Source organism: Wolffia australiana, chromosome 13, assembly GCF_029677425.1.
Source record: "Wolffia australiana isolate 7733 chromosome 13, ASM2967742v1".
NCBI classification, from domain to species: domain Eukaryota; kingdom Viridiplantae; phylum Streptophyta; class Magnoliopsida; order Alismatales; family Araceae; genus Wolffia; species Wolffia australiana.
Window position 1 is genome coordinate 12,475,403 of NC_135847.1, and position 12,241 is coordinate 12,487,643.

At 36.4% G+C, this 12,241-nt stretch overlaps 1 protein-coding gene across 3 annotated transcripts; it reads left to right on the forward strand.

Annotated features, from left to right (window-relative positions):
• Positions 1 to 365: 365 nt before the first annotated feature.
• On the forward strand, positions 366 to 3,922 carry LOC144710967 (Late embryogenesis abundant protein, group 2). Of its 3 annotated transcripts, none has more exons than XM_078584836.1 (3): positions 366 to 485; positions 2,691 to 3,622; positions 3,717 to 3,922. In XM_078584836.1, exons 2-3 carry the CDS (start codon positions 2,693 to 2,695, stop codon positions 3,720 to 3,722), a joined length of 936 nt encoding a protein of 311 aa, XP_078440962.1. In that variant the 5' UTR covers positions 366 to 485; positions 2,691 to 2,692; the 3' UTR covers positions 3,723 to 3,922. The 3 variants fall into 3 exon arrangements, with proteins under 3 accessions (XP_078440962.1, XP_078440963.1, XP_078440961.1); XM_078584837.1 differs by having other exon boundaries at positions 381 to 504; XM_078584835.1 differs by lacking the exon at positions 366 to 485 and adding an exon at positions 1,340 to 1,405.
• Positions 3,923 to 12,241: the final 8,319 nt, after the last annotated feature.

Consider the following 12,241-nt stretch of genomic DNA (forward strand, 5'->3'; position numbering starts at 1 on the left):
TGTAAACTGTTCGATTTCGTTCGAACAAATTGAATAAATGTCAGATTAATTCCAATGTTTCTAATCTGATAGATCCAAAATCCATTGAACTAGTAAAAAAATCTTGTTCGATTGAAAGGTTTGATCAATTCAGATCGAATCTCCCTCTGATCCATCAAAATCATTTGATCAACACTCAATCGATTAGATTAGATCCAAACCCTGATCTTGAAATCCCAGTATCTAAGCAGAACTGAAGTCATTGTTGAATAATTGACAGAATGAGCACACATATACAATTAAACATAGAACCTGGTTTGATCGCAAACGGCATCGTTGACTGGTCGATGAAGATATTCGCCATCCATGGAAAGCGACGCGTCACCTATAAATATCGCGGTCCACCATTTCGCGGTGGCGCGCATCCCGAGGTCTCCTGCTCTGTTCTTGTTCCGTTTCTCTGCCTGCCGACACCTGATTCGACGACGCGATTCAACGATCTTCAGGTTACTTGATCGAATCCATGTACAAATCTCTGTGTTCATCCAATTTCTACTGCAGATTTGTTCCTAATCATACTCGTGGACCTAGATTTTCTGTTAACCTGTTTCTGGGACGCGATTCAGCGATCTTATGATTAGTTTGTCGAATTTGTGTACAATGCTACATGTTTATCCAATTTACCCTTCGGATTTGTTCTTAAGTGATGCTCGTGAACCTAGATTCTCTGTTATCCTGTTTCGATGACGCGATTCAGCGATTTCTGGTTACTTTATCGAATCCGTGTGCAATGCTACATGTCTATTCAATTTCCACTTCAGATTTGTTCGTAAATGATGATCGTGGGCCTAGATTCTCTGGTATCCTTATTCGGGGTTGTGATTCAGCTAACTTCAGGCTACTTTGTGGAATTCGTGTACAATGAGACATGTTTATTCAATTTCTACTTCGAATTTGATCGTAAATGATGATCGTGGGGCCTAGATTCTCTGGTATCCTTATTTGGGGTTGCGATTCAGCTATCTTAAGGCTACTTTATGGAATTCGTGTACAATGTGACGTGTTTATTCAATTTCTACTTCGGATTTGTTCCTAATTGATGCTCGTTGACCTGGATTATCTGGTATCCTGATTCGGGGTCGCGATTCAACGATCTTCTGGTTTCTTTGTCGAATTCGTGTACAATGCTACATGTTTATTCAATTTACACTTCGGATTTGATCTTAAATGATGATCATGCTCCTAGATTCCCTGGTATCCTGATTCGGGGTCGCGATTCAGCGGTCGCCAGGCTATTCTTTGGAATTCTTGTACAATGCTTAATGTTTATTTAATTTCTACTTCAGATTTCTTCTTAAAGCATGCTCGTGGACCTAGATTTTCGGTTATCCTGATTCAGATAAGTTCATGTTCAGAAAGATCTTAGGTGAGATCGCTAGTTGTGTTTCAAGGAGGATGGAGAGTAACGTTTGAGTTTCTACTTTTCGAGATTTGTTTTTTTGGTCTGGAGGGGTGATTTTCTTCAGGTTTGAGGTAAACTTATGTAGCTTTTTGTCGACGGATGGCCAACCAATCGGCCTCACGTTTGATAACCATTTTCCACTGCGACTGTGGTTTCTACTTTCCATGGAATTTTCATCGAAGACGAGCAGATATATTACTTCAATTTCCTAGCCACGACCATCTTTCTCGGGATTTATGCCGCATTTGTTCTGGTTGAACAACTCATTCGGGTTCGTTCTTTTGATATATGAAAGTCGAAATTCTGAAGGAAATTTTTTCAGATCGGGGGACCCTAGATCCGAGGAAGTTGTCATTTCTCGTATTTGATCTTCTACTGGCTCTTTATCTGCATATGTTTGAAATCTTAAAGTCTCGATAAAATTGATTTGATTTATCTTAAAAATTTTCTACGCCGTTTCCTGCTTTTAAATTGGAGGTTATCTTAAGAGATTACCTTAACCAGCATTATTATCAGACGTCCGATGTTAAATTCCAGACCCTCGTCTCAGATTTATCTCCGAGCACAAAACGTCTGTGGTGCTCAGGAGGGTCCCTTACCAGACTTCAGCATTTTGATCTTACAACAAACCTTCCAGAATGCGAACATTAATCTAAAATTGCATATTTTCAATCACAATTCAACATTTAAACAAAAATAGCAACTACATTAGTATCGAATTAATATATGCTGGATTCCATTTTGGGCAGTCTCATTCTTTGTTCCATATTCTTATTAATTTGAATATTTTCTTATGTTTACAATTAAATTTCAATGAGGGGTGTTTACATTTTAATAATAATTTTTTTTTACTTTCATTTTCTGGGACGGCGCTCATTTCAGATTTTCAATCGCAATTCAAAATTGAAAAAAAAAAAAAAACAAACAAAATTGAAACAACTATAGCGACTAGATTTGTGTCTAGTTAATTTTTTTGAAGTATTTTTAGTGTCTAATTAATAAATGGCGGATTCCCTTTTGGGCAGTTGCATTCTTATTACTTTGATTATTTCCCTCTGTTTAACGTCAAATATGAACGTTGGGTGCTCACATTCTAATAATCTAGTACATTTCTACGCTTTATTTTCTGGCATGGCTGCCATTTAAATATTCCAATTACTTTGATTAGTTTCTTCCTGCTTAACGCCAAATTTCAATGATGGGTGCTTACAATCTAATCTGATAATCAACATTTCTTTTTCTACTTCAGCCATGTCATCTGCTGAGGAACACAAAAACCATGAAGGAGAATCCAAGGAATCTGCTGAGGAATCTACCGGATTCCTCGGCAGAGTGAAGGAGTTCATCCAAGACATCGGCGAGAAGATCGAAGGTGCAATTGGGTTTGGAAAGCCCACTGCTGACGTGGCAGCCATCCACATCTCCTCCATCAATCTTGAAAAGGCAGAGATCGTTGTGGACGTCCTTGTCACCAACCCCAACCCGATCCCGATCCCTCTGATCGACATCGACTACGTGGTCGAATCCGACGGTCGAAAACTCGTCTCAGGCCTGATCCCAGATGCCGGCACCATCCATGCTCACGGATCAGAGACTGTCCAGATCCCCATCAAACTCATCTATCAAGACATCAAGGACACCTACGATGACATCAAGCCTGGAAGCGTCATCCCATACAAGATCCGGGTGGGTTTGATCGTCGACGTGCCCGTGATTGGACGGTTGACATTGCCCCTGGAGAAGACCGGTGAGATCCCGATCCCATACAAGCCCGAAGTCGACGTGGAGAAGGTCAAGTTTCAGAAATTCTCCTTCGAGGAGACCACCGCCGTGTTGCACTTGAAGCTGGAGAACAAGAATGACTTTGACCTGGGCCTCAACTCGCTGACATCAGAGTTTTGGTTGTCTGATGTCAGCATTGGAGCCGCTGAGCTCACCCAGCCCATTAAGATCGACAAGAACGGGTTTGGGTCGGCCCAGATCCCGGTTACTTTCAGGCCCAAGGACTTCGGATCTGCTCTCTGGGACATGATCAGAGGACGCGGCTTGGGGTATACTATTAAGGGAAATATCGACGTGGACACTCCCTTTGGGCCCATGAAGCTCCCCATTGTCAGGGAGGGTGGCACCACTAAGCTCAAGAAAGAAGACGAAAACGACGACGACGACGACGAAGAACAGGTTCAGATCTCATCTACAGTACTTGAAATATAATCTTTATTTTGTTGTCACTTGGTTTAACTTGTGTTAATTTTCTTCTGTTTATTTTTTGTAGGTGTGACTGTCTCTTGGTTTTTCAAATAATGCATGCGGGTATGGATCGGTATCTACACTTCTATATCCTTTTATCACAAAACGCATCGCCCTCTAGTTCGAGAAGGGTGAACGAGTTTCGTTGGAAGAATTGAAAATGAGACATTATGAACTGTGTTAAATATATTAAGAAGTCAAAAAATAACTGAAATAAAAGTTTCGTCCTAAGTTTAAAGCTTTTAAGGAATGGGAGTAGTTTTGTTGAATATTTTGGAGGTTTTGCACTGCAATCAGATGGAACAAAATGCGAGTAGTATTCTTGGTTATTTATGACCAGAAATAACAGTGGGAAAGGCAAGCCGGTTCAAAGACAACCACAAACTACATAAAATCAAACAATAAAATGCATCTCCTCACCTTAATGAGACAGAAACATCAGTATGTATGAGCCATTCTATTTTAATTGGAAACATATTACATGACCTGGTGCCAAGCAATCCATTGGCAAAAAATAAGAAGTAAAAAGCAAGTAAGCTTTAGATTTGCTTTAGCTACCGCTGTTTTTCCAATGTAGAGCCACGAGGCTCGGTTGGAAGTCTCTTGCATGCAAGGAGATGCTGCCTAGGATGTCATGGTTTTGGGGCGTCATGATCTTTTTCTCTAGAACAACCAAGGGCACTGATTTCATCAATCATCGTTTATTGAGCTCTTAATTGCTACCACTAGCACTTTGCCTGTGTGCAAGGCTCAACTTTAGGTGTGTTTTTACAAGTGGGAATGTAGAAGGAGATGCATTTTAGTAATTGTTGATGCTACTGGACAAGCTCTTGGTGAATCATCTATCTCTTGACAAGAATAAATGCATGCAGCTTCCTGATTTTTGGATGATTATTAGTTCCAGCTTCCTGTCATTCATAGTAACCGTTATCCAAATCAATTGGTCAATTTTTATAAAGTCGATAGCCTCACATATTATGATAATTATTAAAAATTATGTTGTAATTATTCTTCAATAAATGATATCTTTAGTTCATGAAATCTCCAGATTATCGGATTTATTGGAAAAAGGTATCCATTTTTTCAATCATTTTGTTCTAATACTGAGCTAAATAATCTCCTTATTTTTACCCTTGGAATACCCAATCAAATTGATTATGACATTCATATTTATCAAATTTAAAGAGATACCATGAGATTAGGAACTGCATAACATGGGCCTCCCCAATTCATTGCTCCTTCTCCACTAATTGGGTACCAGCATTGCTTTTCAACAAAAACTGACATTTGAGTTTTACTCTTTAGGAGTGGGGCTTCCATTTGAAGATAGAAAGGGGGGATTGTGGTTATTTTGGTCTTGTTTTAGTGGTACCAATCTAAAGTCTTTGGTTTGGGCCAGCAGATCTAGGCTTGACAGAAGGATATTGGTTAACTCGATTTGTATTAGGAATTCAAGGAGGGGAATGTGAAGATATACATGAAACACAAACAATGATGAGCTGCCAGCTTTAATTTTTGGTGCAAAAGGTATATAGTTTCAACTTGTAATACCCAATGACCCAATCCAGAACTAGCTAGTGAGAAAAAACTAGGAGAGAAAATCTAGTTTCTTAGAGACAGCTTAAAGATGCCCTCCTAAATGGAATAAAATGAAGGTGCACTCCAGGTAGGCATTTACTCACATGCATATTAGCAAATCCCCTTCTAGAACTGAAATTTATTGGATGAAACAAATATTATATCAGTGATGACCAAAAAATTGGTTTTTGATGCAATTCTCTGAATTAATTTTAATTTTTGAGGTTGGTTGAGAGCATGATTGCATGGGTTAAGGGTTTGCTTGTGGGCTACATGGGCGCACACACACAATACACATGGCACACTATCTGTATTTTCACACATGTAACACTTGAGGTTGGTATGAATAAATAATATTTAATAATTACCAGACACTTATTACATAAATTATTTAATAATGTATGCAATAAAACTAAAGCTTTATCATAAGACATATAAAACCGTGTCTTTGTAAAAATATGATAAAAATTGAGTGATCAAAATATAAAATATATTTGTTTACATAATCTATGCAAGAATAACCAATGGAAGATCATGAAAATTTTTCAAGAAAATCCGAAGTATATTAATTTATTCTGAGCTGGCATGCACCCTACCTATTTCAAGTATGAGTTTCGAAAGGGAGATAGAGTCAAACATATAGGGTGAGACTTCAGGAGTGATGAATATGCTCTTGAAGTTATGATTTTAATTATAACCTTTGAATCTAGAAGATCTTCCACTACTTTCACTTTTTAATTGTACAAATCCTAATTCAAAAATCAGCAGAGTTACTAGAATTAGTATCCTCCAATTTTCCTCATATCTATCTTCCCTTATTTTCCTATAATATTTTCCAAGGATAAGTATATATGTATAAGTATACATATTCCTTTTCTATTAGTGAACAGATGAAAAAGGCAACCCAAAGTTTATATAGAAAAGGTATTATAAGAAAAGGAAGATGCAATAATTTTCTTGCAAGTCATTGATATCCCTCAGTCTAGTTTGTTCGGTGGTTTTGTGCTTCCAACCTAACCAATTGTTCCTGGGCACAATGCCTCATAACTATTGACCACTATCGAAATAGTTTCTTATTTCCTAAAACAAACATGGGTCATATCTTACCGGTCCACAAGCCTTATTAAAGATTTACAGAACTTGTGAATGACCTTCAACAGTTTTAGTGATCTACCAACCCTCAATTTGACCACAAGATGAGTGTAGCTTCAACTATCTTTCAAGTGCCCTTAATAATTTGAATGCAAAGACCATTGTATACTCAAGTTATTTTTTCTTATGTTGGATTTAAAGAAATATATTTCCTCACCTTATTTTAATTCTTTAATACCATTCATTTTCACTGTCATTCACACACAATGTTTATTAAAAAGTCCATGAATCTGTGCGATGCCAATTAAATTATCTTGAGGTCATACTCAGATAATGGCTTTCATGGAAATATGCAGTCACTGGGGTATTAGGCCGAAAGATCATTTTTAGTTTTTGGGAACCAAAGGTGGAGTGATGGGGTTGTGGACCACATGCTAGATCCTTCCAATAATAACTCTAACTTCCCTCATGGAAAGGATCATGAAATTAAAGTTATGGAGCCTCAACTAATCACAGAAGAGGAAGACATGAAAATAAAGAAGGAAATGATAGAAGGGAATTTTATGGAATCATGTATGGTTGAGCCGTTTCAGATGTTGTGAGATGGCTATCAAGAAATTCGGGATACATTTTTGAGGGGAATCACATGTGAAAATTTATGATTTTTTAAAAATCAGGAATAAATATCAGCATACATTAATGGGAAAACTATTCAACATGAGGCATTTTTAATATTGAATGCAGAGGAATTTTATGTTATATGAACTTTATAAGTAAGATACCAACTAACCTGGCTAATAAAGTTAAACATGTCTTATGCTATGGTCAAAGATATGTATCCGTACACATTATGACATGAACTAAAGACATTGTAAAATAAATAAAATTTAACTACAATGTATGGAGTTAGCTAGCATTTTATTAATCAAGTTCACTACGGGCATTTTACAATAAGGTATATTGGAAAATTGGTAGTTATTCAATACCATTTTTTTGCATCAGTAATTAATATTTTAAGTTTATTCACATCCGTTTATCCACTTAACTAATAAAGTTTCATGCTTTTGTATATGATTTAGCCCATAGTAGAAAAATTGTTTAAATATTTTTAGAGGAATTTTTTTGGGTGAATAATAAGCTTCGTATTTTTAAATGAATACTATGATATTTTTACAATAATTTTATGGAATATTGGGGCATATATTTGATTATTAATATTTAAAAAATATTTTTCTTATTTTTATTATCAATAATGAAAACTAGAAAATTTTTTTCATCGATTTGGAGAATTGATGAAAAAACTACATTGAATAGAAAAAAAATCTAGTTTTCATTATTAATATCTACATTGAAACTTCCATGCCATATCGTTTAAGGATTTTTTCAATATATCCCTTTTGAGACAAACCTAAGATATTTTGAGAGCGATCATAATATATTTGAATGCCCAACACATATGATGCTTCATCGAGATCCTTCATCTCAAGATGACTCATCAAAAATTTCTTCGTGTCATGAAGTATGTATCATTTGTGGAAATTAATATTCCATCAATATAAAAGACAAAAACTATGTATTTAATCCCACTTAACTTATGGTACACACATTCATCTGCTAAATTTGCCTCAAAACCGAAAGAGACAACAATTTGATGAAATTTTGATACCATTGATGAGAAGCTTGCTTTTGACCATAGATTGTCTTCTTTAATTTGCAGACCATTGACTTTTGATCTCCGATCACAAAGTTTTCTTGTTGAACCATATATATGGTCTCATTAATGTCTCCATTGAGAAACACAGTCTTGACATCCATCTGGTGTAGCTCAAGATTAAAATGGGCTACAAGTGCCATTATAATTCTAAAGGAGTCTTTCGATGAAACTTGAGAGAAAGTCTCATTATAATCCATGCCTTCTCGTTGAGTAAAACCTTTTGCAACAAGACGAGCTTTATATCTTTCCATATTACCCTTTGAATCCCTTTTGGTTTTAAACATCCATTTGCAGCCAATGGGCTTCTTACCTTCGAGTTATGGGACAAGATCCCAAACTTCATTGTCAAACATAGATTTTATCTCTTTGTTCGTGGCATCTATCCACTTTTGGGAGTTGAAATTCTGGATGACCCATTTTATGTTAAGAGGATCATCTTCAATGATCTCAAAATCAGCCTCATGTTCCTAGAGAAAAACAATATAGTCATCCGAAATTGCAGATTTTCTTTCTCTAGTGGATCTTCTTTGGGTCACTTGTATTTGAGGTTGTGATGTTTGTTTAACTAGAATATAGGAGCATGAAGCATTATCCTGAATTATTGGTGTCTTTGTTGGTGCACCAAGTGTGATTAATTCATCTTCATGGTCATCAACAATAACTAAAGGGACATCCTCCAATTCGTCTATAAAGAAAATGTCATGAACTTTATCTCCCCCTGCAAACTCAACATCCTCAAAGAAGTGAGCATTTCCCATCTCAAAAATGGCTTTAGTGGTGGGGTCATAAAATTAAAAACCTCTAGACATTTCAGAATATCCAAAAAATAGCAAGTGACAGTTTGGAGTCAAGCTTCCGTTCATTACGCAACAGGGGGTCGTGCTTTTGCTTGACAAACCCAAATGTGTAAATGTTTCAAACTTGGTTTTTCAAGTCGTCCAAAGCTCATATGGAGTTTAATTAGTTGCCTTTGTTGGAATTCAATTAAGTAAATAGGCAGCCATCTTGAGTGCTTTGCCCTAGAGGTTCATTGGAAGAGGCAATTCTGTAAGCATACTACTAACAATATCTTGGAGTGTTCTATTTCGCCTCTCTGCAATACCATTCATGGGGGGTGAACCTGGCATGGCATATTGATGAACAATACCATACTCTGATAGATATTTAGCAAAAGGGCCTGGACATTGTTTGCCTGATCCATCATATCGGCCATAGAATTCTCATCCACGATCGGATTTTATGGTCTTAATCCGCTTGTTTAGCTAATTTTCAACTTCACCTTTGTATTTATAAAAAATTTCCAGAGATTCTGATTTCTCATGAATGAGATATAGGTGGCCATATCGAGAATAATCATTTGTGAAAGTAATAAAGTAGCATTGACCATGTCTAGTTGCTGTAGGGAATGGGCCAAATATATCTGTATGAATCAATTCCAAGACATCTGAAGCTCGAATGGTCCTTTTCCGTTAGGTTTTGTTTGTTTTCCCTTGATACACTTGCTGCAAGTGTGGATATTCTTGTCATCAAAGGGATCCAGAATACCATCTGACATAAATCGATCTATTCTCTGATGAGAGATATGCCCAATTCTTTTGTGCCATAATGAAATAGAATTCTTACTCGTTAACTTCCTCTTTGCCCCTTCTGCACTAGTATGCAAAATTTCATTGGATGGGATGTCCTCATCAATTATATAAAGGTTGCTATCACTCAATAAAGAGCCGATGGCAATTAGACTTGATTCATAAAAGAGACGAACTTTACTATTTCTGACTTGACAAGTATAACCGAATTTGTCTAAAATAGAGACAAAAATTAAATTACATCTAAAAGATGGTACAACAAAAGTCTCTATCTAGTCTAAACGACATCTAGACCTTAAGTGCAACCTAAACGTCCCTATTGCCACCACTTCTCCTGAACTGTCATTCCCCTGTAGATGAAGCTTTCAATGTAACTCAATTTTTGGCAATGGAGGAAACCCTGCATAGACATGCTAACATAAATAATGACCCTAGAGTCGAGTCACCATGTGTCTAAGGGTTTCAGACTTAATTAATCCCATTGACTGGGTTTTCAGATCTCATGGCATAACAAAGATTTGAGTTTGCGAGGGCAAGCATTATATCTTTCTTCCATGTCTGAAAGTTATTGAGATTCAGGATAAGAAGTCTATGTCCTTTTACAGTGATGTACTCATGTGCAGTCACCGTAGAATAGGACAAACAGTTCACATAAGGAACTGAATTGCAAATAAAGTACAAACCCATTGCAAGACATCGGGCGCAACATTAATATATCATCTTTGGACAATAACATTAACTACAATTGACATCTTGTTGTGAATAATAACATAGAAAAAAAGTTCCCGTTAACTAGGAAGTTTGTCTTTGGACTGACTAACCAATCACAAGAAAATTAACTGAATATTTGTCTCATGTCATTTATCACGAGCGTACAAAGTCTTGTCTAGTATTTGCCGTCCTTTGTGCCAACTAGTACCAACATTTGACATGTGTACTCTACGTCCAATGTATAGAGTAAATGATTTCCACAAAAGATCCCACTTTGGCAGGATATTGTTTCCATCGAAAACTCATGACACTGGACAATGCACTGAATTTGCACGTACTGGACTACTGTTATGTATACCTTCGATTATCCATGATGGTGGGTATTTTCAAGTCAAAATACCAGGTATAATCTGCCAATCTTGCATTCAACAAATATAAACCAATACATTTAGGACCTTCTTGGGCCAGCTAGTGGTGAAAATCTATTAAACTTGATTTATCGGCCTTTCAATGGCTGATTTGCAACTTAAACTTTGATAGTTATATCTCTGAGAGCCCTAATATGGACTATTATTGCTTTGCAATCAGTGCTATAGTGGCCCATAAAGGTCTTACGGGACAGGCGTCTCTCTGAACTGATAACTAGTATTGTCTCCCCGCAATACTAGGAATCATGGGTGCCGTAGAGCTTTTCATAGAAATACAAAAACGTATCACCCACTGCCTACAATCTGGCCTGAAACATTGGGTAGGCTTTGCAGGATCAATAACCATATCTGCACGGAGTACGGTAGAATTTCCCGGTACGGTAATTTGGGAAGTCCCTCCGAGGATGACTCCCATATAATTCTTGCAAGAGCTGGAGAAGCGTCTATGGGTAAAGCACCGTATCCATATAACAGCTTGCCCCCTATGCTCCGCCATCCATTCCAAGTTTAGGGACCTAGGTTATAATATCCCGATCAAACAACTGACGAAGGGGATGAGCTGAACAGGAGTCTAATAATGAGATATTTTATTTAAATGAATGCTTTAGAGTGAATATAAATTTGAGAATGTTAGAGGGTCTAAAACACGACTCAATATATAATGCTCATTTAAGATTGTGATATTTGATTATTAATTTTCCCTTACTGAAGATTGATCTGAATTCTATTGAGTGAAAAACTTGACCAATAACTGCACCAATAACTGCAATAATTTTCTCAATTTAAATAGATATCTGAAATGTTCATCCCCATGGGTGATTCAGATGACTTATGAACATTAATTTGATATTTGATAGTCTAAATTAGGTAAAAAACTTTCCCAACGACGGATTTGGACATTATCATAACGAATGAAATAAAGTGTCTTTAACCAAAACCTATGTAAATTTTATCAAATGTTTAACCTAACAAAATAACTTTAAATACTCTGAAACCAGAATCAGAAACAGAATCATAACCCAACCAAAGATATATCATACAAATGTAGCATATAAAAAACAAAATTATCTAATTTTATAACATATGGCATATAAAAATATGAGAAAATAATGATAGGCCTGAAATCAGCTCTATAAATTATAAATGTTCAAACCTTGCATTGGGTCTTCATCTAAGAGACAAAACTATAATAACTAAACATAAAGACATGCATCATTGCTAGGTCCTCCCCAAGATATGGAGGATTAGGATTTGATTTGTTTGAGCTCCAAGAACAGAAAAAGATGTCATCTACAACTTGTGAAATTCTTCATAATTTTATTGGACTTATTCCTATGATCTCTTAAGGATCTTTGTGAAACATGTTTCAACTTGTAATGAAATGCATTTATAAAGATGCATAGAATGATTCACAGGCTACATGAAGATATTTCCATAAATT